This window comes from Perca fluviatilis, chromosome 7 (assembly GCF_010015445.1).
Source record: "Perca fluviatilis chromosome 7, GENO_Pfluv_1.0, whole genome shotgun sequence".
NCBI lineage: Eukaryota > Metazoa > Chordata > Actinopteri > Perciformes > Percidae > Perca > Perca fluviatilis.
In genome coordinates this window covers 3,874,144-3,901,350 of record NC_053118.1, presented here as the reverse complement: position 1 = coordinate 3,901,350, position 27,207 = coordinate 3,874,144, and the positions used below count along the sequence as shown (strand labels likewise).

The following is a 27,207-nucleotide window of genomic DNA, read 5'->3' as shown; positions in this document are numbered from 1 at the left end:
TTTAAATGTGCACGTACAGAACAAAACGTTTTGCCAAGAGTTTATTACTAGTTTGGTCTCTACTTGTGACCAATCTTTTTAAAGAGGATATAATATCACTCCATCATCTATTATCTGTCAATGCTGGGAGCACTTGGTAGCTTTTGGCAGGCAGCCCCACAGTCATGGCACAGAATGAGGACACAGAGAGTGGGTTTTGCTATCTTTTGCTTATCTTAGAGTGTTATCCTGAAGTTGGACTCCTTTCATCTGCTACTGTGCTTCTTCTGACATTCATAAGACATTCATAAGACATTCATGGTCCCCCCAGGATGGATCATTAAGACTTTCCCAGACATGTCCTGTAGTGGCACCATGAGGTTGACATTTGTGATTCAGAGCTCTTCATATACAGACTATGATTCAGAGTGAAATATCTCGCCAACTATTAGATGGATGGCCGTACAATTTTGTACATTCATAGTCCCTAGAGGATGGATCCTAAAGACTTTAGTGATCCCCTGACTTTTGCTCTAATGCCACCATGAAGTTGACATTTTTGTTTTGTATTGCGACTGTTGGATCTAGGGCCATCTTCAGGTCAAAATTGTTTTTTTAATCAAATACTTAATTAATGACCAAATACGTGCAAAGCTAATGACATTCCTACCAGCCTTAGCTGTACTTGCTGATTCACAAATGTTAGCATGCTAACATGCTAAATTAAGATGTTAACAATATACCTGCTAAACATCAACATGCTAGCATTATCACTGCGGGGATGTAAGCATGCAGACTCTTAGTCTTGTTATCTCATTATTTTTACACTTTTTATTTGCTTTTGCTGTTAAATTAATTTGCCTTGATTTGACTGTTAAAGGACTACATATTCTGGTTTAAAAAGGTACTTGGCTGTTTATTTCTCTGGGTTAATGTGGAGAATTTGTTTCATAAGGTCATAAATTCAGTGTGTGTTAGTCATGCTCTTGGCTTCCTGTGCCATCTGTACCAGGCTGGCAGGATGTGTGTGTGTGTGTGTGTGTGTGTGTGTGTGTGTGTGTGTGTGTGTGTGTGTGTGTGTGTGTGTGTGTGTGTGTGTGTGTGGTGGGAGGGATTTAGTGGCGTAACAGAATTCAGACAGAGGGACCTTGTTTGTTGAGGGTTTGAGCGCCATGTCAAAACGCTGCCACATATGCAAAACACTGAAAAAATGACTGATTTTTCTCCTCTTTTTCATTTGACAGAGGAAAACGCTGCGTGAAGCACAATGGGACCCTTCCAAGAATATGAGGTGAGTCTTATCATTGCAGCTGGCCTTTGGTGATAGATGTCTGCATGTTGTATGGGTCTTTTCCAAATAGAAGTGTTTTTTCAGCAATTTAATATAGAAAAAGACGAGTAAAATGTGTATGATCAGAAGGCAGACAACCAACAACAGATACAACATGTAATCTTTAAAGGTCCCATGACATGAAAATGTCACTTTATGAGGTTTTTAAACATTAATATGAGTTCCCCCAGCCTGCCTATGGTCCCCCAGTGGCTAGAAATGGTGATAGGTGTAAACCGAGCCCTGGGTATCCTGCTCTGCCTTTGAGAAAATGAAAGCTCAGATGGGCCGATCTGGAATCTTCTCCTTATGAGGTCATAAGGAGCAAGGTTACCTCCCCTTTCTCTGCTTTGCCCGCCCAGAGAATTTGGCCCACCCATGAGAGAGAGACATCATGGCTTTCAAACGAGCAAAGTGGCAGTTGGTCAAGGCCACACCCCCACCCTCCACCTTGCCCCCCCCCTCTCTCCTCCTCAGTAGCTACAGACACAGAAATGGCACATCCTAAGGAAAGCTTATTGTGGGACTGGCTCTAGTGGCTGTAATTCTGCACCAAGGCTGAATTTCGGGAAAGAGACTTCAGATACAGTATAAGGGGACCACTAAGGTCTATATAAAAGAGACTTCAGATACAGTATTAGGGGACCACTAAGGTCTATATAAAAGAGACTTCAGATACAGTATTAGGGGACCTCTAAGGTCTATATAAAAGAGACTTCAGATACAGTATTAGGGGACCACTAAGGTCTATATAAAAGAGACTTCAGATACAGTATTAGGGGACCACTAAGGTCTATATAAAAGAGACTTCAGATACAGTATTAGGGGACCACTAAGGTCTATATAAAAGAGACTTGGTCTATATAAAGAGACTTCAGATACAGTATTAGGGGACCACTAAGGCTTATATAAAAGAGACTTCAGATACAGTATTAGGGGACGACTAAGGCTTATATAAAAGAGACTTCAGATACAGTATTAGGGGACCACTAAGGCCTATATAAAAGAGACTTCAGATACAGTATTAGGGGACGACTAAGGCTTATATAAAAGAGACTTCAGATACAGTATTAGGGGACCACTAAGGTCTATATAAAAGAGACTTCAGATACAGTATTAGGGGACCACTAAGGCCTATATAAAAGAGACTTCAGATACAGTATTAGGGGACCACTAAGGTCTATATAAAAGAGACTTCAGATACAGTATTACGGGACCACTAAGGCCTATATAAAAGAGACTTCAGATACAGTATTAGGGGACCACTAAGGTCTATATAAAAGAGACTTCAGATACAGTATTAGGGGACCACTAAGGTCTATATAAAAGAGACTTCAGATACAGTTTTAGGGGACCACTAAGGTCTATATAAAAGAGACTTCAGATACAGTATTAGGGAACCACTAAGGCCTATATAAAAGAGACTTCAGATACAGTATTAGGGGACCACTAAGGCCTATATAAAAGAGACTTCAGATACAGTATTAGGGGACCACTAAGGTCTATATAAAAGAGACTTCAGATACAGTATTAGGGGACCACTAAGGCCTATATAAAAGAGACTTCAGATACAGTATTAGGGGACCACTAAGGCCTATATAAAAGAATCCAAAGAGCACCATGTCATGGGACCTTTAATGACTTTGAAAATATTGCCATCCTGAAAAAGATGGTACACTGAGTTAAGGTGGGTGGGTGGTTACATCCCTGCCTCCAGCTCTGACAGATGTTGCTTCGAACAGGAAAAGAAGTCACCGGAGAAAGGAAGCCCCCGCAGCCGCATCCCGCGTTTGGTCCTCCATCCCTTCCGACCAAAAGACAAAGGTTCGCCTCTGTCCGATTCACCTTTTTCAGAGGAGGAGGGGAAGGAATGTGACAGCTCAGACCTCTCCAAAAGGACCATCAGCACCAACAGCTACTGCTCTGGTAAGAAGTTCAGCTCCCGTCTGAGGACAGCTGAGTTCATGGTGGGAAAAAGTCATTTACAGGCTGTCAAGTGCAAGATTGTATTGCAATGCTCTTGATTGGTTGGGTGAATCCTAGTCTATTTCCTCGACGTTCCACTTCGGGGATTGCTCCGTTGCCGACAGAAATTCCGCCAGATTTCACTCATTCAGGCCAGATATCCAATAGCTTGGGCTTTCTTTGTGTTGGCATTTTAAACTCGGGTGGATTTGTGAGGACTATGGTTAACTTCTCCTCAGATCTCTTCAGGGTAAATCCAGACAGCTAGCTATCTGTCCAATCTGATTTTTTTGTTGCACGACTAAAACTACTTTTGAACGTACACATGTTCCACCAAAACAAGTTCCTTCCTGAGACTATTTAGCAGCGGCTTTTCTCCGGTGCTTAGCACCGCCCAAGATGATTGTGATTGGTTTAAAGAAATGACAATAAAACCAAACCAAACCTCAGAATGCTGTGTGGACTAGCCAGACCCTCCTCCACAGCGCTGTAGAGGAAGGTCCGGCAATGCAAGACTAGGTGAATCCTTACTGATGAAAGCAGAGGTGGCAGACCTATTTAGATCCTTTACTTAAGTGAAATCAAAACCACAGTGTAAAAAAAGACCAGTACAAGTAAAACTCTTGCAACAAAAATCCTACTTAGTAACAAGTACAGAATTATTATCAGCAAGATGTAATTAAAGTAGGGCTGAATGATTAATAGTTTTCAAATCGAAATCGCGATTTGAAAGAATGCGATAAGCTAATCATGAAGGCCACGATTAATCAAATGTGCAACATTTAGTTGAATGGTTGGTGTAACATTTGGTTTAACATTTTTTATTCCTCTTTTTATTATTATATTTACTGTTTTTTATAAAGTAAATACTGAAATAATGTTACATATCACTTATTGCTGGAAATTTGTATCTATGTTCCTCGCATGAAGATATAGAGCAGTTTTGATGGTGTCTCATGTTATAATGTTCCATGACATGTTTTATCTGGTACACAGTGAATATTGAACTTTAGCAAAACTTTAATCGTAATCGCAATATCTGGCAGAAAAATCACAATTAGATTTTTTCCTTAAAATGCTCATATTATGCTCATTTTCAGGTTCATAATTGTATTTAGAGGTTATATCAGAATAATTTTACATGGTTTAATTTTCAAAACACCATATTTTTGTTGTACTGCACATTGCTGCAGCTCCTCTTTTCACCCTGTGTGTTGAGCTCTCTGTTTTAGCTACAGAGTGAGACATCTCACTGCTGTAACATCTTTGTTGGGAGTCGCACATGCTCAATACCTAGGTAAGGACTACTAGCCAGTCAGAAGCAGAGTATGAGGGCGTGCCCTGACAGTCCCTAGGTAAGGACTACTAGTCAGTCAGAAGCAGAGTATGAGGGCGTGCCCTGACAGTACCTAGGTAAGGACTACTAGCCAGTCAGAAGCAGAGTATGAGGGCGTGCCATGACAGTGCCTAGGTAAGGACTACTAGCCAGTCAGAAGCAGAGTATGAGGGCGTGCCCTGACAGTAGCTAGGTAAGGACTACTAGCCAGTCAGAAGCAGAGTATGAGGGCGTGCCATGACAGTGCCTAGGTAAGGACTACTAGCCAGTCAGAAGCAGAGTATGAGGGCGTGCCCTGACAGTAGCTAGGTAAGGACTACTAGCCAGTCAGAAGCAGAGTATGAGGGCGTGCCCTGACAGTACCTAGGTAAGGACTACTAGCCAGTCAGAAGCAGAGCATGAGGACATACCATGCTAGCAGCTAGGCGAGCATCATAACGTGTGTTCCAAAGTGATATATATTATACATTACCTAGGACAAAGGACCAGATGCCAAAGTAACAACATACCCTAAACAAATAAACCTTCTAGTCTTTTTTGCCAAGCTTTAGAAATAAAAGTCGCCAACTAATAAATATTAAATTTAAACAACCAATTGGTCATCATCCATGCACAGAGGTGTCAAAAGTATTCCCATTGATTACTCAGATAGAAGTATAGATACTAGGGTTTAAAAAGACTTCTGTAGAAGTTGAAGTATCAACTCAAGCTTTTTACTCAAGTAAAAGTGTAAAAGTACTGGTTTCAAAATTACTTAAAGTATAAAAGTAAAAGTAATGTAAGGGAAAAAAATAATATCAATATGCTTTTTCAAATTAGACGGCGAGTTTTGGAAACAATTAGCTCATGTTACTTGGGTGCGCAGAGCTTGCAGCGCATTCAAAAGGAGTTGTTTTTGCATCCAACCATTTTGAAAAATTCTTCCTGGTACAACCAGGACTGTAGAAGGGTTGGCTGGTCTTCCTGGTACGACCAGGGCTGTGGAAGGGTTGGCTGGTCTTCCTGGTACGACCAGGGCTGTGGAAGGGTTGGCTGGTTTTCCTGGTACGACCAGGGCTGTGGAAGGGTTGGCTGGTCTTCCTGGTACGACCAGGGCTGTGGAAGGGTTGGCTGGTCTTCCTGGTACGACCAGGGCTGTGGAAGGGTTGGCTGGTCTTCCTGGTACGACCAGGGCTGTGGAAGGGTTGGCTGGTCTTCCTGGTACGACCAGGGCTGTGGAAGGGTTGGCTGGTCTTCCTGGTACGACCAGGGCTGTGGAAGGGTTGGCTGGTCTTCCTGGTACGACCAGGGCTGTGGAAGGGTTGGCTGGTCTTCCTGGTACGATCAGGGCTGTAGAAGGGTTGGCTGGTCTTCCTGGCTACCAACGTCCTCGCTGGTGCTTGGTTGGGACATTTCGCTCAAGTTCTCTTGAGTCTCTGCCACGGACATCTTCATACTAGGCTACATACGTCTGCTATTTCTTTGCTGGAGCGTGACGTGATTTGTGTCATGTGCAGGTGCGATGGATCAGGTGCAAACCAATAGGGTGTCAGAATGGTATATGTTTATACTTCTCATCCAACCACAATCAAATGGCGTGATTTATCTGGATAGGTTTTTGTTTTTTTTGTGTTTTTTTGAATGATGACAAGCTGGAATGAAAACAAGCCGAACTGAAATAGGAGTAACGAGGCTATTTTTAAAATGTAAGGAGTAGAAAGTACAGATAATTGCGTGAAAATGTAAGGAGTAGAAGTAAAAAGTCTGCTATAAAATAATTACTCTAGTAAAGTATAGATACCCAAAATGTTTACTTAAGTAAGGTAACAAAGTATTTGAACTTCGTTACTTCGACACCTCATCATAATACAGACAATACAAAAAAAAAATGTGATTCGTTCTCAACTTCTCCTAGTTTACATAGTTTGCACAACCTTTTATTTCCTTGGATGTTTTTGAATCTACCTACTTCAAGAGCGAGGGGAAGGATTCCTGTTCTCAACTGAGCCACCAACCACCTCTGACTTCTCCATAAGTTTGCTGTAACATATAGTTCAGGACCATAACAATGTTTGATTTTAATATAAGCTCGTAGTTTTGGTTTTAACAAAATGTGTTTTGACCATGTCTCTTCAAATCTTATTATCTATATTATCTTACCACAATGGAAGATTTTTAATAATAGACACACATTACTTGGTAACATAAAGATTTTTACAGTTTGCACTATGCAAAATGTTATTCTGCAAAGTAACTCAATCAATCATATACATGTAGTAGACTAGTAAAATGTACAATATTTCCCTCTGACGTGAGTAAGTATCAAGTAGCAGAAAACGAAAATACTCAAGTAAAGTAAACATACCTGAAAATTATTCTTGAGTACAGTGACTGAGTAAATCCTTAGTTACTTTACTTTACTGGATGAAAGCAGTTACTTTGATTCAGATATTCTAACTTCTTTTTTTAGTACAGCATGCCGGATTATAAAACCTCAAACAGAAAATTTGGTTATGTGTATTTTAGGTTCCCCTAAATTAGCCTTCTTAAAGATGCAGTAGGTAAGCCTTATAAAACTACCTACCTTTCTGTCATATTTGCTAAACTGACCCTATGTTCCAGTAGAACTACATGAAGCAGGTCACTAAAAAAATAACATCTGGCTCCTCTGGCTCCACCTACAGCCTGTAGTGTGATTTGCAAAAATCCACCGCTCCCTGTTCAGATGCACCTATCAGGGCGGGGGGGTGTCTAACTGCATGTCAATCACTGCTCATGCACACACATTCATTCTCCCTTGTGGGGGGAGGGGCTTAGGAGGGGCTTAGGAGACCATTTTGGGCTTTAGCGGAAAGGGGGGAGGGACTGAGAAGTTGTTGATGTTCAACTTTATTGGCTAAGTCCTGGATCTTCACAGTCCTACCTACAGCACCTTGCAAGGCAAGGCAGTTTTATTTGTATAGCACATTTCAGCAACAAGACAATTTAAAGGGGTGATAGAAGGATTATTTAGGGTATTTCACATTGTTCCTTAAGGTCTCCTAATAGGGTTGGGAGATTTCAGCCCAACCAATGTTACATTGGTTGGGCTGAAATTGCCCGAATGCTATTTTATGGGCCCATAACTACCCTGTGAATATGGCCCTATTTGTAATGTGGCAAAGCGAATGGGTTTGATGACACTCTGAGATTTTAAGATTTCCGACAACGCCACTTGGGATAGGCCCAAGACCTTTAAAGCACACAGGTTCGTTCCACTCAATGGGCAAAAACACGTGGTTCCCAGATTACAAAAATAGTTTATTCAATAAAACTGTATAGATATAAAATATAGCATTGATCACAAATAAGAAAAAGGAAAGAAACCTAATCAGGGGCTGAGGCCTACTGGTGGGAAGGGCAGGTGAAGGGGAAGAAGAACTAATAAAACTAAATTAAAGAAAAAAAAAAAGGGTTCACCCAGACACACAGTGAGATCACCAAATCCAAGTTAACACGGCACACGAGAAGGAAAACCACCACCACCCACGTCACCAGCACCACCACCAGCCTGCAGCCACTGAAAAGGACAAACAAAAAGGAGGTTACAACAAAATTAATCTCAAAAATGTACAACAAAACAGGAGATAATTCACAAAATCAGGTTAACCAAAACAATAAGATAAACAAAAACAGTTTACTTGATCAAAATAATAAAATAAAAAAAACAATAATACAAACTAAATGATTAATCCCTCTGTCAATTAAAATTAAAGGAATAAACAAGTTAAAAGTCTGGTGTTGGCAATTCACCATGCGCACCAAAAGCCAGCAATAACAGTGCCAAGCAGTAGCGACACGCTGTGTAGTTCGCGGCAAAAACAAAGCTGTGCAGTTAGCAGCCGAGGCACAGCAGCAGACAAGGTTCTGTAGGCAAAGCTATACATTCAGCAACAGAGAAAGCTGTACAATTAGCAGCATTTAGCAGTGGAGACAAAGGCAGACCAAGCAGCATTTAGCAGTGGAGACAAAGGCAGACCAAGCAGCATTTAGCAGTGGAGACAAAACAGCAGCGGCCCCAATCAGCTGGTGGTGGAATCACATCAATCACCACCGGTAGACTTCGGCCAGCTGATGAGCATTCCCTGTTTTCAAAGTCAAACCTGCACAGCGAGAGGGAGGGAGAGAAAGACCCACACGACAGCAGACATCTACCACCGCTCAAGAGAACCAGGAAATAAAAATGGAGAACGCCACACGGAGCACTCGGTCGCTGCTCTGCACAGACAGACACCTGACCCGGAAATGATGCAGCAGTGGGAGCGCGAGAAGGAAGGCCGCACTTATACACTGCCGCCCTAGTGGTCAGCAGGCGCAACAAGACAACTTTATTTCTATACTGCTACATTCTGCTGCACTAACCCTTCTTGCATCGACGCCCCGACGATGGACAAATCAAAGCAAGTGCTACAAATTAACTCCAAGGTCTGAACAGAGCAAAAACAGCATTAGCCACAACAGTGGGAGGATTAGCAGGCGCCACCTCTCCCACCGGCCGTGGAAGATGGTGAACATTAGCGTGGTGGCCAGCAGTTGACCGGGTAGTCCGACGTGGGGCTTCATGGCTGGGGCCAGGACAGCCAACTGGAGGAGCCGCCAGAAGTGGCGATGCTCCAACATGTGGAGTCATCGATGCGCTACACCCCGGAGAATCTGGGTCGGATGGTACTGGCAGTTGGTAGGGATTAAGGGTCACCAGGGTCGATCTGTCAGAGGGCAAAGCAGAAGGGTGCACAGAGGGCGGTTGTCCAAGAACCCACAAGTCATACTCAACTGAATGCTCATCCACAGAGGGTGGCTCTTCCACAACCAAGTTATGGAAAGAGGCACCACCAGGGGGGTCCACTCCAACCACCGCCTTCAGCATGTTGCAGTGAACCTGCCTGACCTTGGTCGGGTCATTTACTGGCACAATGGTGTACACTGAGCCACCTTCCCTGGGTGCTCTCGACACTCTATACCTCACAGAGCTCCACCGATCCCGGATCTTATGGGGCCCCCTGGCACTGAAGTCACGCAAGAACACCAATTGACCTTCACTCAGTGGCAGGTCCTTAACATGCCTATCATGGGTTTGCTTTCTGCGGTCAGCCGCATGCTGCAAGCGCTCCCTTGCCCCTTCAAATGCCACCCGCAGTCGAGCCTGATGCTCCTGAACCCACTCATGAACAGTTCCACTAACAGGACTCTCGATTCTACCCAGCAAGAAGTCCACTGGCAGCCTAGGTTCCTGGCCAAACATTAGGAAAAAGGGGGACTCTCCAGTGGCCTGATGGGGCGTTGTGTTATAGCAGTATAGTACCTGGGGCAAACATGCGTTCCAGTCCCGCTTTCGAGAGACAGGCAGTGTACGCAGCAGATTGTGGAGGGTTCTGTTGAACCGCTCACACTGACCATTCCCAGCTGGATGGTATGGGGTAGTGCGGGTTTTTACAACACCGTACAAACTGCAAAGCTGTTGGATAAGAGAGCTTTCAAAATTACGGCCCTGGTCGGAATGCAAACGAGCAGGGACGCCAAATTTGTAAAACCACTCCGCCACCAAAACCCTAGCCACAGTGGGGGTACGTTGATCCCGGGTGGGGACAGCTATTGTGTACTTACTGAAAACATCTGTCATCACCAAGACGTTTTCCACACCATTCTGGGCAGGCTCCAGAGTAGTGTAGTCAATGGCAAGGACTTCGTTGGGGCGAGACGCCAACAGATGCCCCATATAGCTACGAGCTGTTGGGTGAACATCTTTAGCAGTTTGACACCTTTCACATGTCTGACACCACTGTGCCACATCTGAAGACATGCCAGGCCAGTAACACCGAGACCGAAGGAGCACCAATGTCCGCTCCACTCCCTGATGCCCATGCTCCTGGTGGACTTGGGTCAAAACCTTGTTTCTCAGCGTACCAGGAAGCAACAGCTGAAAAACAGCCTCAGCACCATCGGAGCGGAACACCTGGCGATAAAGGATTCCATCCTTCTCGATCAGGCGGTCCCACTGTCGAAGGAGCGACAGTGTGGCCTGGGACAACCGTGCCCGCTCTTCATGGCTGGGACGCCGCTTTTGTTCCCAAAACGCTAACAATTCCCGGATCACAGGGTCAGCCTGTTGAAAGGCATAAATCTCTGAGGAGGTGTGTTGTGGCAAAGCTGCAATGGCAGCTTGGGTTACCTCCACCTTTCTCAACTCTAAAGCTTGCTGCAAAGGCTGAGGTATTGCAGTACTAGGAAGCATCACTTCCACATCCTGAGGACGAGGTGGATGCTGACGAGAAAGAGCATCAGCATTTTTGTTGCTCCTCCCTGACCGATACTTAAGTTCAAAATCAAATGAGGCAAGCTGGGCTGCCCATCGCTGCTCAGTAGCAGCCAATTTAGCAGAAGACAGGTGGCTAAGGGGATTGTTGTCGGTATAGACCACACACTTATTACCCAACAAGTACTCTCGGAATTTGTCAGTCATGGCCCACTTAAGGGCTAAAAACTTGAGCTTCATGGAGCTGTAATTCACCATGTTCCTTTCTGTGGGCCTCAAGCCTCGACTAGCATAGGCTATTGGTCTCACCTTTCCTGCTTGCTCTTGAGAGAGCACCGCTCCCAAACCACCATGGCTCGCATCAACCTCCAGAATGAAAGGGAGGGAAAAATCTGCATAGGCTAACACTGGTGTAGTGGTGAGCTTAGTTTTCAGTGCTTGAAAGCTCTTTTGGCACTAATCAGTCCAACACCTGATAAACCCACACTCAGACTTCTTACCAGTCTTAGCATGACCAACCTCAGCCACAACCTTGTGCAGGGGTGCTGCCAGCTCAGCAAAGACCTCCACAAAACGCCGGTAATAACTGCCGAAACCAAGAAAAGACCGCAACTCTGAGGCGGTAGTGGGGATCGGCCAATTGGCTACCACTTCAATTTTTCTTGGATCGGTGGAGACACCCTCACCAGAAATCACATGGCCCAAGTAATGTACCTCCTTCTGAAAGAAGGAACATTTACTTAGCTTGGCCTTGAGGCCCTCAGTTTGAAGTCGGCTTAGCACTACTTTCAACCGCTCCAGATGTTGTTCCACTGTTGATGAGAACACAACAATATCATCAAGGTACAACAAGAGAGACTGACACTGTTGATCCCCAAAAATACGCTGCATTAACCTCTGAAAGTTACTGGGGGCGTTACTGAGCCCAAAGGGCATCCTGTTCCATTCAAATAAACCAAATGGTGTACAGAAGGCTGTCTTTGCCCGATCTGCCTCAGCAACTGGTACCTGGTTGTAACCACTGGCCAGGTCCAGGGTAGAGAACCAACAGGCACCAGACAACGCATCCAAGGACTCCTCTATGCGTGGCAGAGGAAAGGCATCTTTCCTGGTTTTACTATTTAGCTGTCTGTAGTCAACACACATGCGCAGACTACCATCCTTTTTCCTCACTAACACAATGGGGGAGGCATAGGGGCTGCTGCTCTCCCGGATTACCTGTGATGAGAGCAGCTGGTTAATGTGCTCCTTCACAACCTCATAATCTGAGGGTGGAATACGCCTATAGCGTTGCCTGACCGGAATGTCATCAACCAGGGGGATGTCATGGGAGATAAGGTTAGTACAACCCAAATCCCCATCGTGAGCCGAAAAGACAGAGGTGTACTGCCCAAGCAGAGACGTAACCTGACTCTGCTGATCAGCAGACAGGGACGACAGATCCATCTCTCCCATCTGCTGTGATACAGTAGGGGAAACTGTGAGAGGACATGGTCGCCCTACCAGACGGCACCTCAGTGACTCCTGTAGGAAGGCTAACGACATTGACAGTGCCCAGGGTGCCAATAACTGTGCGGGGATGCAGCACTGCCTCAACAGAGCCTACATTAACCACCGGTATGTAGGCCGTGCCCCTGATCACTTGAACCAGGGCAGGAGAAGCAAGCAAACCACTCGGCAAACCAGAATCCAAGGGCTCAAACAACACTGTGGAGCCAGAGAATGTTCAGAGCAGGTGGCTGCCCCGCCTTCATGACACCACCAGGAATCCGCCAAACCTTCTTACCCCTGACCTTTACCCTTCCTGGACTGTCCTGAAGGACCTCTGTACAATAGCACTGCTGCAGCGCTTGCACAATAGGGCCCGGGGCCTTCAGAAACACAGGGCTGAGAAAACAAAGCCAAGCCATGCTGCCCAAAGAGCTCTTGGTAGCATTTACGGATAACATTCATCCCCAGAACACCAGGCACTTGAGCCGGCACACCACCAGGGGGGTCTCTTACAACCAATACTCCACAGTGGGGCATCACTTTGCCACAAAGCTGTACCTCTAGCTCCAAGTAGCCGATATAGGGGATTGCCAGGCCGTTAGCGGCTCTAAGCTGTAGCCAATGACATGATCGGAGGCGCTCCTGACCCCAAGGCTCAAAATGCTGGCGGAAAAAGCTCTCAGAAATAGTAGACACCATGGAACCAGTATCCACCAAACAAGGAACCTTCACTCCACCCATGTCCACAGCTAAATGGGGACACGACGCAATCAGCTCAGAAACCTCTGAGCTACTTGGAAAAACTTGTGAGCCAGTAGCGGCCCCACCCAAACTGCGGCTCTGCAGCTCGGTGGGCACTAGTTTTCCGACCCAGAAGCAAAACGAGACTGCTCACCATGATTAGATAGGGGCTGTGAATGGGACTGTGAGCGAGGAGCGTACAGTCTACACTCCCTAGCAAAATGGCCGGGCTGATTGCAGCGCCTGCATAGCATAGGGCCGGTACGAGGTGGATAACTGTGCTGGTGAGAGACCTGCAGCAGAGCAATGCTTTCTGTGAGCTTATTAAGCTGCTCTTGCTGACGCTGCAGCATCTCCTTCATCTCACCCATCTCTGACACAGGGGGGGAAGAGACAACGCCCTGCGGGTTACCTTGAACGCCATACTGGACACCAAACACTGAGGGGACAGAATGACTGCGTCCCCTCACACTGCCGGGTAGACCTTCAAGCTCCCACTGAATTGCCTCTGCTCTAACAGCAAGCAGGGTGTAATTGGGCTGTCTACGCACTAACTGCTTTAACTCACGACGCAGGGAACTGTCCAGCACATGCTCAACAAATTGATCTCTCAAAAGAGCTTCTGCATTTGGCACACCAATAGGTGCACGCTGCTTCACCTTCTCCATGAGGCCCATCAAAGCGAGGGAGAACTCCTGAAGAGTCTCTCCCTCCTGCTGCCTTCTGGAGAAGAAAGCCTCCTGCAGAGCAACATAAGACTCCGCGCATCCGTACAGCTCCTGTAAAATAGCCAATACTCTAACGGGGTCCTCTCTCTCTGTGCTAGAGCGATACTTTAGCTCATCCCTAGCTTCACCCTCCAGGTGGTCAAACAGGAAAAATGCCCGGTCAGACTGGGATAAACGCCGGGGCCTCATACACGCCTCTATTTCCTCCCTCCACTCAACCCCATACCTGTTCTTCCCCTAAAAACAGGACACTTCCTATCACGGGGCACAAACACCAGCCTCTCTGTTACAGGGACGCTGGAAGTGGAAGGGGCAGTAGGTGGCACAACAGAGGTAGACGGTAAGGCACTAGAGCCAGCCTGTTCCTGTCGTAACCGCTCATTATCAGCCTTTAACTGAGTTATCAGAGTTTTAAGTTCCTGTAACTCTTCCTCCATGGCTACAATAAAACTCAAACCTGCACCTATGGCTAACCTGCTAACCAAATCTCACCAAAACTGGCACGAAGATCCACTGGAAACCACTGCTGCTTTGTCTCTAAGTTCTCCCAAATGCCTACAAGAAAAACAACATTAGTACACCAGAGAAAAAAAAACAAACACAAGAAAAAAAACTCAACCCCACAGGGAACACACGTCTTTGCCGTTAGAAGAGTGAATCCTGCCGACAACGCCAAGTGTGGCAAAGCGAATGGGTTTGATGACACTCTGAGATTTTAAGATTTCCGACAACGCCACTTGGGATAGGCCCAAGACCTTTAAAGCACACAGGTTCGTTCCACTCAATGGGCAAAAACACGTGGTTCCCAGATTACAAAAATAGTTTATTCAATAAAACTGTATAGATAAAATATAAAATATAGCATTGATCACAAATAAGAAAAAGGAAAGAAACCTAATCAGGGGCTGAGGCCTACTGGTGGGAAGGGCAGGTGAAGGGGAAGAAGAACTAATAAAACTAAATTAAAGAAATAAAAAGGGTTCACCCAGACACACAGTGAGAGCACCAAATCCAAGTTAACACGGCACACGAGAAGGAAAACCACCACCACCCACGTCACCAGCACCACCACCAGCCTGCAGCCACTGAAAAGGACAAACAAAAAGGAGGTTACAACAAAATTAATCTCAAAAATGTACAACAAAACAGGAGATAATTCACAAAATCAGGTTAACCAAAACAATAAGATAAACAAAAACAGTTTACTTGATCAAAATAATAAAATTAAAAAAAAAAACAATAATACAAACTAAATGATTAATCCCTCAGTCAATTAAAATTAAAGGAATAAACAAGTTAAAAGTCTTGTGTTGGCAATTCACCATGCGCACCAAAAGCCAGCAATAACAGTGCCAAGCAGTAGCGACACGCTGTGTAGTTCGCGGCAAAAACAAAGCTGTGCAGTTAGCAGCCGAGGCACAGCAGCAGACAAGGCTCTGTAGGCAAAGCTATACATTCAGCAGCAGAGAAAGCTGTACAATTAGCAGCATTTAGCAGTGGAGACAAAGGCAGACCAAGCAGCATTTAGCAGTGGAGACAAAACAGCAGCGGCCCCAATCAGCTGGTGGTGGAATCACATCAATCACCACCGGTAGACTTCGGCCAGCTGATGAGCATTCCCTGTTTTCAAAGTCAAACCTGCACAGCGAGAGGGAGGGAGAGAAAGACCCACACGACAGCAGACATCTACCACCGCTCAAGAGAACCAGGAAATAAAAATGGAGAACGCCACACGGAGCACTCGGTCGCTGCTCTGCACAGACAGACACCTGACCCGGAAATGATGCAGCAGTGGGAGCGCGAGAAGGAAGGCCGCACTTATACACTGCCGCCCTAGTGGTCAGCAGGCGCAACAAGACAACTTTATTTCTATACTGCTACAGTAACAAGAGCTTTTCTTCCAAATATGGTTTGAACATGAATATTTAGATGAGCTGCGCGCTGATTGGTTTGAGCGAACCACATAGAAACACATTGGAGACTTGACAGCAGGTCTCATATTTCAGACACTGCAATGTTTCGTTACTAAATTCACTTCTGAGACTTTTTTAGGTGAGAAATCAACAATATAAAGCTCAAATATGGGCTGTTTTATGAAAATGTATGGCTAATTGCAAATTTGGTAAGATGTGTTGGATTTCAGGAGGTCCACACAGTCTGATGAGACAGCGGCAGCCCCGCTGCGCTCCATACCCAGGAGAAAGTCACCGTTTCTGGGTTAGCTACTGGACAACCAGGGCGCGGGGCTCCACGGAGCTGGCCTGCTGCCGGCATAACTATAATATATTTACAGTTTAAATTTCGTCACGCCACTTATATAACAGCTACCCTAAGGTCTTACAAAGCTAACGCTTGTGTCAGATTTAAATTTAATGCATTTTTGTGAATAGGAGGGGTTTCGTTAGCTGCTACTGTCCATTCAATCCTATGGGTAGCTAAAGATCGAGGCTAGCTAGCTAGCTAGCTACACTTTCGGCATAACTATAATATATTTACAGTTTGAATTTCGTCACGCCACTTACGGTAGGGTTCCACACAGCGAAACACCTCGCAAATTTCGGCCAGCAAAAGTTTGCCTCGGGGGGCGTGGTCGCGAAAACAACACGCAAGACCGTAACAGTTTTTTAAATGTCCCGGGCTGTCAGAAGACAGGGCGGTAAAAATGCACAGCAGCAAACCATCGGTAAAATGTTAGCTCATAAATGCTCTGGTAACCTGGCTATGTAGCCTAGCTGCCTTGCTATGCTTACAATGAAATGCAATGTCCGAACATGCTAGCGGGTGACCTGTCGGCTAGCTGAATCATTTTGAGTGTTTAAACTATCTCCAGTGGTCTATTTGGTGGTGTGTGTTTGCCCTGTTTAAGTTCGTGTGACATATAAACAACAATCCGTGTTGCTACAAGCGTCAATGTTTGCCAATAAAACATGTAATCAAAATCAAAAGTAGCCTAGCTAGCTAGCTACCTGGCTAGGCTACAATGAAATCCAATGTCCGAACATGCTAGCGATTAGCCTTTCGGCTAGCTGAAAAGTTCGAGTGTTTAAACTAACATATACAGTGATCTATTTAGTGGTGTATGTGCCCTAATTAAGTTTGTGTGTCATATAAAACACAATTTGTGTTGATAGAAGTACCGATGTTCGTGTAGAAACATTTTAATCACATCAAAATTTTCATGATACGGCGCTGATGACCTCTGCCATCTTGGTCAGACTTTTTTTGTAACTCCCGCCTCCAAACACAAACACGAGGACCTGATTGGTTCTCAAGTGGTCCTCATTTGAATAAAGTTAAACTTTCGTCAACTTTATTTCGCTCCCCTCGGCGATTCGCTCTCGTCTCGCTCAATCAGGGCGAATTTCGTCTCCATTCAACCTCAATGAGAGCAAAGCGAAATTTCGCTGTGTGGAAACCTACCGTTATAGAACAGCTACATTAAGGTCTTACAAAGCTAAAGCTTGTGTCCAATTTCAATTTAATGCATTTTTGGGAATAGGAGGGGTTTCGTTAGCTGCTAGTGTCTATTCAATCCTATGGGTAGCTAAAGATCGAGGCTAGCTAGCTAGCTAGCTACACTTTTGGCATAACTATAATATATTTACAGTTTGAATTTCGTCACGCCACTTATAAAACAGCTACCCTAAGGTTTTACAAAGCTAACGCTTGTGTCCGTTTTCAATTTAATGCATTTTTGTGAATTTTTGGGGTTTCGTTAGCTGCTGGTGTCCCTTCAATCCTATGGGTAAAGGTCACGGCTAGCTGCAGGCCCTGGAGCTCCGTCAGGGCCTTTGCATTTAGTAGTTCAGTAACCCAGAAACGGTGACTTTGCGTGTGTATGGAGCACCGCGGGCTTCCGGTCGTGACTGAGATCCATTTAGCTCACAGCGAGCTGGGGTCTATGAATGAGGACACGCCGGGTGGCGAGGCAGCACCGGCCGCTGTCACGTTAGCCTGCTGAGCTCCTGCTGAACTGCGACACACAAAATTTGCAATTAGCCATCAACTTTCGTAAAACGGCCCATATTTGACCTCTACATAGTTGATTTCTCGCATAAAAAAGTCTCAGAAGTGAATTTAGTAATTAAATAGCGGACCTCTGGAGATCTGCGTGACCTAGCTAGATTCAGAAGACTAAGCTGACCTCAGGTCAGTGGTGTAGCCTATGCAAATGTTAGGGCGTGACAAAGACTAGGAGTTGAGGAGTTGACGTCAACTTTTAGCTTTGTTGAGATTCGCCCGTTTTCAGCAGCAGTTTCAAATTGTGAGATTTGCAGAGGAAAGAGGTGTCAATGGGATTTTGAGGTTCTATGTATGTCCTATTTACCCTCCAAACTGTTTTTTTTTTAACTATGACAAGGTCAAATCGGTTTTGCATTCTATCACCCCTTTAAAGTGCTTTACATAAATCATTGAAGAGCAGTTAAAAACATTAAAAAATATTAAAACAGATAAAATACGAGAATAAAAGTTACAGTGCAGTATAAGAAATGGACAATTATTTAAAGTAAGGCAACATCAAAAAGAAAGGTCTTCAGCCTTGATTTGAAAGAACTGAGAGTTGCAGCAGACCTGCAGTTTTCTGAGAGTTTGTTCCAGATATGTGGAGCATAAAAACTGAACGCTGCTTCCCCCTGTTTAGTTCTGACTCTTGGGACAAAAAGCAGCCCTGTCTCGGACCACCTGAGAGGTCTGGGTGGGTCATAGTGTAGCAGCAGAACAGAAATGTATTTTGGCCCCAAACCGTTTAGTGCTTTTGAGGGACAGTGAGCCAGTGCAAAGACTTCAGAACTGGAGTGATGTGATCCACTTAAAAAACAGAACAAATGAAACAAAAGGACTACACATGCACGCTGTGTGCATGCAGGCTACAGTATGTGTACATGTGTGTACTGTGTATTTTCTGAGAGTGAGTAGCCATTGTGAAAGCTGTCAGATAGCAGCCAGGCTAGACCTTGAGCTCTGATTGACTGCCTGTGTTCGCTGCCTGCCACCACGCTGCCTGTTCTTGGCTATTACTGTCTGTGTGCCTGTCTACAATAGATGACACCGGCTGCCCCACTAGTCAGTCTGTGTCCCCCTCCAAAACCCCGCCAGGCTCAGAGCAGAGTGCCCACGGCTCGCCCATACTCCCCGAGCGCAAGACCAAAGTGAAGAGGGTGAGGATGATGGCCGAGTGGAGCGGCGAACCACGGAGCGCCCCGAGGAACAAGAGGGAGCTGAGGTCAGCCATGAAATCCAGAGGTAAAGAAGAATACACAGATACAGATACAAATTGGAAATCTTCATCTCAGGTCTGCACTATCATGAATGGATCCTATAATGTGTTAAAATAATCTGATTTGTGTGTGTTGATCAACTTGTTTTAGTTTTTTACATGCACAGACTTAAACACAGCACACTGCATACATATATTTATATACTTCTGCATGCCAGTGGTTCCCCAAAGACCAAGTCTTTTAAATGTCAGCAACTAGCAGATTCCCTGGCATGTTGACTTGAACAAACACTGGCTGGGAAGCAGCTGCTTGCCTATATGGAGAATATTAACCAGAGTGAATTGCCATCTGCACATGTGTGCTTTCTTAACATATATTTTAGGAACAGCACACTACAGTCTTTATCCTGAAATCTTCCCCCTACTTTTAATCTGAGAAAGGAGAAAAAATACTGCCTGATCATGAGTCAAGATGAAGGCTGATTGGTTAGAGGAAAGGTTTGGGAGCTTAGCCAATTAGGCTGATTAGCAGGAGGTTGGTATACACTGATTGAATGTGCACAGATCATCAGTTGACTCACATAGTGGTGGAGGATCACTGATGTTTTGAACAATTTTGTTTGTCACAGTCTTCACTGCACACGGTAATATGATTTTGTTTGATGGCAAAAGATGCTACTCAGGTATGGCTTTAAATTTCATCTTTACTAATGAAGAACACACAATGAGATGTTCTGTGCCGAGGCCTTTTATACACACTGTCTTGTGACATTTGAGCAGCTTGTTTTACTCATAATGGCCGGATGTTATCAGCTAATTCTGGAGTGGTAATGCATTTGTAAGTGGTTTATCTCTATGTCCTGCTCTTCAAAATCCCATTAATCTAAGAAAGGGTATAGATCATGGGGAGTAGCTGGTCCAAAAAGTGTTGTACGAGAATGTTAGTGCTTATCCCCCCCCCCCTCCTCCTCATCAGGGAGACTTGATGGAAGTCTTGCCTACAGAAACTGTAACCTGATAGTTCTGCTTTATTCTGCACATGATCGTAACAGACCGATATGTTAAATGGTGCTTATTAAAGGAGAGGCTAGTATAAACAAAGGGAAACTGTGACGATGGAGAGAGAAAAAAGGTGTGTTCATGTTAGGCTGAATGTTGAGGCTTCAAGTGAGACTATAGCTTTTTTTTTTTTTTTTCTGAACAGCAGCCACTAAGAGTGAGTGGAATGGGACCAAAATAAAACCTTTCTTGGTGAGGCACAATGTGTTTTACTTGGTTTAAATGTATTTTTAAAATGTTTCAATATTGTGTACATAAGTAGAGATATTATAAGGTCAGCAAACTGACTCAAAATCCTTAAGTTTGCTAACATTAGCTAATACATACTCATTAGCCACATGGTCAAACGAGACCAAGTGAGTCTGCAGCACAGTGAGCAAGGGTGCGTTTTATTTGTTTTTATGGGGGGGTTTTGTTTTTTTGAACAAACAACCTACAGAACAAACATACGGTGCATTTTATTTCTGATGAATTCAACTTTTCATTCAAGGAGGAAGATCGTTATATCAGCTTTTAAAATGGCTTTGAGTGGTACTAAAACACTGCCGCTTGTCCCTGCAGGTAGTGAGGCTGACTTTAGCTCCTCCAGCAGCACAGGCAGCCTGAAGACCAGGGAGCGCCTCGCCTCCCTTTCAGCTGGAAAAAGAGCAGCTTCACGCAGGTATGAGCAGCGCTGGAAGAAGTATTCAGATATTTTACTAATACCCACTGTAAAAAAAGAAGAAGAGAAAAAAAAAACTCTTGCAAGTAAAAGTCCTGCATTGAAAATGTTTCTTCAAGTGATGGTTCGGAGTAATTTCACCCTAGGGTCCTTTGCACCATGACCTCGAGCCAAACACCCCCCCAGAAGCTTTTTTCAGCTGGGTCGAACATTGGGAGCGTTAACATAGAGTAGCGTTATCAGCTGAATAGCTTAGCGCAGAGGCTAATGGATCCGAAGTGTCTCTTAACATTACCCAACTAATAATGCCCAAAATGATACCAAACGTCTACACTAGTACAAATAGGTTATGTATTCATAAAACGATGGATTGTAAAGTTTGTAAGTACACCAGAAGGTTATGTAAATAACACTTGCCTGCTGGCTTCTGCTCTCTGCTGTTGTTGTTGCTGCTGTGAGACGAGTGCTTAGGGACATCTACAAATTACAACACCGAAAAGAGATGCAACAAAAATATTTTTTAATTTAACTTATTTTTTAAAGTAAGTGCTGTAGTATAACTAGCAGGAGACAAGTAATAATTGAGGTGAGTTTGGAGACATTACCTTATTTAATCATTAAATTAATACATTTTTGTTGCATCTCTTTTCGGTGTAGTAATTTGTAGACGGCCCTAAGCACTCCTACTGCCCGGTAGTAACAGCAGCAGCAGAGAGCAGAAGCCAGCAGGCAAGTGTTCATAAACTTCTGGTGTACTTACAAACTTTACAATCCATCGTTTTGAGTACATAACCTATTTGTACTAGTGTAGAAGTTTGGTATCATTTCGGGCATTATTAGTGGGGTAATGTTAAGAGACACTTCGGATCCATTAGCCCCTGCACTAAGCTATTCAGCTGATAACGCTACTCTACGCTAACTCTCCCAATGTTAGACCCAGGTGAAAAAAGCTTCTGGGGGGGTGTTTGGCTCGAGGTCATGGTGCAAAGGACCCTAGGGTGAAATTACTCCGAACCATCACTTTAAGTAAAAGTGTCCGTATCATCAGGAAAATGTACTCAAAAGTATTGAAAGTAAAAGTACTCGATGCAGAATAATCTTCCCATTTCAGAAAGTGCAGAGGATCCAACAGTTGTGCGTTTAATCATCTAATAATTTCAGCTGGGTTTTAGGCCATTATATTGTTCGGTAGTTCAATTTATAATAAAGCATCATATTTTATAAATTACATGTTTTTATGTGCAAATGTAATTTGTAAAGTAAATGGTAACTAAAGCTGTCAAATTAATGTAGTGGAGTAAAAAGTACAATATTTCTCTCTGAAATGTAGTGGAGTAGAAGTAGAAAGTGGCATGAAGAGAAGATTTAAGTAAGTTCAAGTACCTCAAATTTGTACTTAAGAACAGTACTTGAGTAAATGTACTTAGTTACATTCCACCACTGGGTATGAGGTTCATACTGTATCATCGGTATCTGCTGGGTTCACCACTAGATTAAGGCATAAATTAAACCACACTAAAACAGGAGTGTTCATGCACTAAGATGTCAATTTTCCCCCGCTTTCTTTTATCAAGTCGCAGCACCCACATCAGACCGCTCCCAGTGTTCAAACCAGCTGGGAGCCCTACAGCCAACCGCGATGCAGAGCTCTACGCTCCCTACAGGACTCCGCCCACAGCTGCCTCCTCAACCAACAGCAGCAGCTGCAACTCCAGCCCCACCACCAGGTCGCAAACATGGCTTCTTTTTTTATTTATTTTTTGTTAGATATTTGTATTGAAAAATATGGCACAACGAAAAATGCATAACAGTGAGGTAGAGATGACACAAAAATAAATGTTTTTCTTTTTTTACCGTACAATATGTAAACAAATGAGTACACAAAGCAAACAAAATTCAAACCTTTAGGTATACACAGATTCACACAAGTAGAAAATAAATAAATAAAACCAATAAATAACAATAAGGGGGGAGGGGGGGGTTCCATCAATCAGGGTAAAGGAGGAAGAGATTTAAATAAAGTTAAAAAGGGTTAACATGGCTTATTAATAGGGTTGGGCATTGTTTGGATTAACAATTCTGATTCCGATTCTTCCTTTCGATTCCGATTCTTTGAGTGGTGGAGTTCAAATGGGTCACATGCCTATTTTCACAAATAAGAGCAAAGTTTTATTTAGATTCAATGGTGGTTTGCAGTTTTACAGCTTTTTCAATGTAAAATAAAGCCAGACTAGAGCACTGCTTACTGTGCTCCAAGGCTGCAACACAACAAGCACCTGGTCTCTTCAGAAACCAAAACTTGCGCATGTTAAATTGGGAGGCGATCATCAGATTTGAAATCAAATCCTCTAAATGATTCCAATAAACAAACTATTCTACTGGAATCCAAGTAGGAATCGGTTCTCGATGCCCAATCCTACTTATTAATGATCCCTGAACAAAGATTGTGGTTTTGAAGTTGCTTTAGGGAGAAACAAGTAGCTTTTTGGAGAGATTTGGACTGACTGAGGCTCGCGTGGAGCATAACGGTGAGTCAGTGGGTGGCTGGATTAAGCTCAGACTGTTTTATCATTTCCTCTCTTGCAGCCATCTGGGATTATATCGGTAATGATTTGGCTGTGGTTGGGATTAATGAGGATTTAATAGAGCAAATGTCCAAATATGGTACCCAGACAGTGACCCCAGTGGTCATAAATATTTCAGAATTGATGTGTGAATTGAATAGCCTGAAGCTCAAACGTGTGGAACCACCATGGATTTCTGACCGGGTGCTCCAGGCTCTGTATTACTTGAAAGGGTTACTTCTTAGGCTTTGTTTGTTGGCAGCTCAGCCCTGCATAGGGTTTAACCTAAAATCCTCTCATTAGTATAAATTAAAACATTCAATGTCTTGAGTTTTTATACAGCAGCAGAGTCTGCCCTCTTTTATCTCATAAAAAGCCACTGTTGTCACTTTAGGACACTGCTGCCAGCAGAGCTCTGTGACACTTCTTCCTCTGGCATGTTGCCTTCTCCTGGGCTGCATCTATTTCTGGCAGTGATGCAGAGCGCTTGCATCAAAGCCTTGAGTATCCCAGGTTGCTATGATATTGTGCTAGTGGAGGAGAGGGGCTTACATGCTGCTTTGCATATTGTCCAAATCCACCCACTCATCCTGTACTGAAAAAAAACACAAACCCTTTATCAGAGCTTAATAAAACACTGATCATGTGACATGCAAAAGGGCATTTGAATGCTAATGCAGTGCCGCCCCCGGTTGGGTGATTTATTTCCTTGCCAAACAGTGCTTGTATTTAGATAAACCAGCATTTTAGTTTTTTTTTGTCCCTCGTCTACATGCCAGTAATCCTGTGTCAGACAGTAATTCCAGGCTCCAGAGAGCATCTGCCCTGACGGCACTCTCTCAGCCAGATAAATTGCCGTCAGCAGGGAGCGGTTTTACTTTTACGTGTCAAGTTGGGATTGTTTTCTGCTGTGGCTTCAAAATGTCTAGTTGGGAAGTGATGGACAATGTTGGTTTTAAAAGGGGTGAACCTTGCCTTTTTAACTGTCATTATGTCTCTCTACCCAACAGAAGAGCGAGCCTGGGGCGCTACCACTCCTGTGGAGACAACCATGGCATCAGAGCCCCGAACCCAGAGCAGTATCTCACCCCTCTCCAGCAGAAGGAAGTGACCATCAGACACCTGAAGAGCAAACTGATGGAGGCAGAGAACACGGTTCATGACAGGTTAGTTCAGATTTAGCAGCACAGAAGCTCCTGTGTAGCTTTTTATGGGTTTAAGAAAAGATGATAGTGGTTGCATTGGGGTGGGGGTTAGGGTTAGTTTTGCTTCACCTTATAAATTGCCATTAAATTATACACTATTTACTTTCTTGCAGGTTAAATGAAACTAATCTCACCCGCATATCTTGACTGTTAGATATGGAGTTGCAGGCACTTAGCTTAGCATAAAAATGTAAATGTAAACTGCTAGCCTGGCTCTGTCCAAAGGTAATAAAATCTGGCACACTTTTAAAGCTTACCAAAAACAACAACATGCTTACACTTATACTGCACCCTACACAACATTCCACAAATTAAACTGCTTTTTATATCCAACACATTCTTATAACCTTAAAGTGTCCTTGAACTAACTGCAGCCACGCAGCATCACTCCTTCCCTGCTGCTTGTATTATGCTAAGCTAACTGGCAGCTAGCTATAGCTTCATATTCAGCATATACATAGATATGAGAGTGATATTGATCCTCTTGGCAAGAAAGATAAATTTGTATATTTTCCAAAATGTCAAACTATTGCATATAGATCTGGACCCTTTTTCTTCCCTCTTTATTAGAGAGACAGAGGTGGAGGAGCTTAAGACCCAGCTTGGCAGGATGAGGGAAGACTGGATTGAAGAGGAGTGTCACCGGGTGGAGGCTCAGCTGTCCCTCAAAGAGGCTCGCAAAGAGATCAAGCAGCTGCGTCAGGTGGTGGAAACGATGAAGAGCAGCCTGATGGAGAAGGATAAGGGAATACAGAAGTATTTCATTGACATCAACATTCAAAACAGGAAGTTGGAGTCCCTGCTGCAAAGCATGGAGCTGGCCCAGAGTGGCTCCAACCTCCCAGACGAAAACACCTTGGACTTCATCTGTGACAGCCCCGATAACGGTGGGAAGAAGATGGTGGTTGGGGAGGAGGAGGGCGTGATGGAGCTGGGAACCCAAGGGGCGGAGGCGATGGCGGACAGCGGGCTGCTGGTCAATGATGAGATGGCCAACAGAGCGGACATTTTGGAGCAGGTCTTCATGTCCACTGCAGTGGATTATAGTCAGGACTCTAGCGGCAAGCTGGGTTCAGGGACAGAGTCTGGGCCTGAGGTGTCCACGCTGTCAGAGGGACAGTTGATTGACGAATCCACTGCACCTCTACCAAACAACGTTTACACCACCATGGCCCTCTCCTCGAGCACACATTCCCAGCAGAACGCAGAAGATAAAGGAATCCAGACCGACATAATGCCCCTGTCCCCAGACTTGCAGGCTCTGCTCCTCCAGCTGCTCAAGTTCCACGAGGCAACCGTGGGGGACACGGCGCTGTCAACCTGCAGCAGTCTTCTGGGTCTCCCAAACTTGCCCAACTTCGCTTCCAACCTCCCTGACCCAACACCCCCCCCACCCAGCATGCCCAGTCCTGCTCCCCCAGAGAGCCCCGACACGTCCACAGATTCTGGCACGTGCTGTTCGGAACCTGCAGAGAGCCGGCGGTTCATGGAGGAGCTGGATTTTAGTGTCGGTGAGGAGGAACCTTGTCTGTCGCCGGGACTGGATGTGGCCGGCAAGCGTTACTGGAGCAACAGCTTCCTGGTGGATCTTGTCGCAGTGGCAGCGCCTGTGCTACCCACTGTGGCCTGGCTGTACTCGCGGCACGGTGTGGACGGAAGCGCTCCAGTGTACAACATTGCTGCTCTTATCAGGGGCTGTTGCATCATGGGATTGCACTCTCTTCGTCACGTTTCTCGCATGCCGAATGCTTAAATGCTTCCACCCCGCATGCGCACGCCTAACCTTGAACTAAAAGCACTTAAGCATTTGTACTTGTGAGATTGTTTCTTTTTAACACTTGATATCAATGCAGTTATTTTGGGTCCAACACTTACTTTTGCACTGTACAGTTACCATGAATTGAAGCAAAATGGTGACATGAATGGGATTATTTATGAAGGGGGTTATTTATGTATTTATCATTTACATGTATAAACTGATCATCTGGTTAGATGGTTGTGTTATCATTGTCCTGTGGTGTCCCTAGGTGTTGTGTTTAAAAAAAGTTCTTTACGTTATGAAATTTTTAAGTCAAAGATTGATTTGTTAGTTTCTGTTTTTGATGGGTTTGGAAATTCAACAGTTTGACTTATTGTTCAAAAAGAAATCTTCAGCCAAAGTTAATGTGAGTTCACTGTTAGTTTTGTGAAGAAGTGTATCTATTTTTTTTTTTTCTTTCCTGGGAGTAGAGCTTTATTTAGCCTGTGCATTGTTCATAGAAATAAGCTAATGCTTTAAAGCAATTGACACTTGTTATGTGCCTGAGCTATGTGCAATACTGGTTTGTTTACATCAAATATCCTTGTATCTTTATTATTAAAGCATGATAAATTCTGGCCATGTGTTGACTTTTTTTTTTTTGTAATGGGGGGGAGATGACGGAACTGAGACAAACTGTTAAAGTCTGACTTGTATAAAAATGCTAGCGAAGACTGGGAGAGCCCACTTTCTGCAAGATGTTCACATAAATTAATAAAAGGGAAACTATCGAGACTGAAGTCAAGTGCAACCAAGCAGCGTTCTCATGACAGCATCTTTTGTAAAAGCTTTCCTGGCTTGGATTTTCAGACATCCCTTGGGTTGTGGAGCTGACAATGTAAAGTGCATTAGATCCACTTT

At 44.3% G+C, this 27,207-nt stretch overlaps 2 protein-coding genes across 7 annotated transcripts in view; one reads left to right on the top strand and one right to left on the bottom strand.

The window, feature by feature from the left end:
* sybu (syntabulin (syntaxin-interacting)) overlaps positions 1 to 26,924 on the top strand; it is a 31,944-nt gene extending 5,020 nt beyond the window's left edge. The window contains exons 2-8 of one of the 6 annotated variants that reach the window (XM_039804809.1): positions 1,224 to 1,270; positions 3,052 to 3,235; positions 18,939 to 19,085; positions 20,680 to 20,779; positions 22,354 to 22,506; positions 24,354 to 24,509; positions 25,119 to 26,924. In XM_039804809.1, coding sequence (XP_039660743.1) covers positions 1,247 to 1,270; positions 3,052 to 3,235; positions 18,939 to 19,085; positions 20,680 to 20,779; positions 22,354 to 22,506; positions 24,354 to 24,509; positions 25,119 to 26,301 — 1,947 coding nt within the window. In that variant the 5' untranslated portion in view covers positions 1,224 to 1,246 and the 3' untranslated portion in view covers positions 26,302 to 26,924. Of the gene's footprint in view, positions 1 to 1,223; positions 1,271 to 3,026; positions 3,236 to 18,884; positions 19,086 to 19,119; positions 19,743 to 20,679; positions 20,780 to 22,353; positions 22,507 to 24,353; positions 24,510 to 25,118 lie in introns of those variants that run through there. The other 5 variants (XM_039804807.1, XM_039804808.1, XM_039804806.1 and 2 more) reach the window with 5 other exon arrangements.
* On the bottom strand, positions 11,293 to 12,336 carry LOC120561648 (retrovirus-related Pol polyprotein from transposon 17.6). Its single transcript, XM_039804818.1, has one exon. It carries the CDS (start codon positions 12,334 to 12,336, stop codon positions 11,338 to 11,340), a length of 999 nt encoding a protein of 332 aa, XP_039660752.1. The 3' UTR covers positions 11,293 to 11,337.
* Positions 26,925 to 27,207: the final 283 nt, after the last annotated feature.

Coding starts and splice junctions, on each gene's coding strand:
- LOC120561648 (XM_039804818.1), bottom strand. CDS start 12,336: ATGGGAGAGATGGATCTGTCGTCCCTGTCTGCTGATCAGCAGAGTCAG.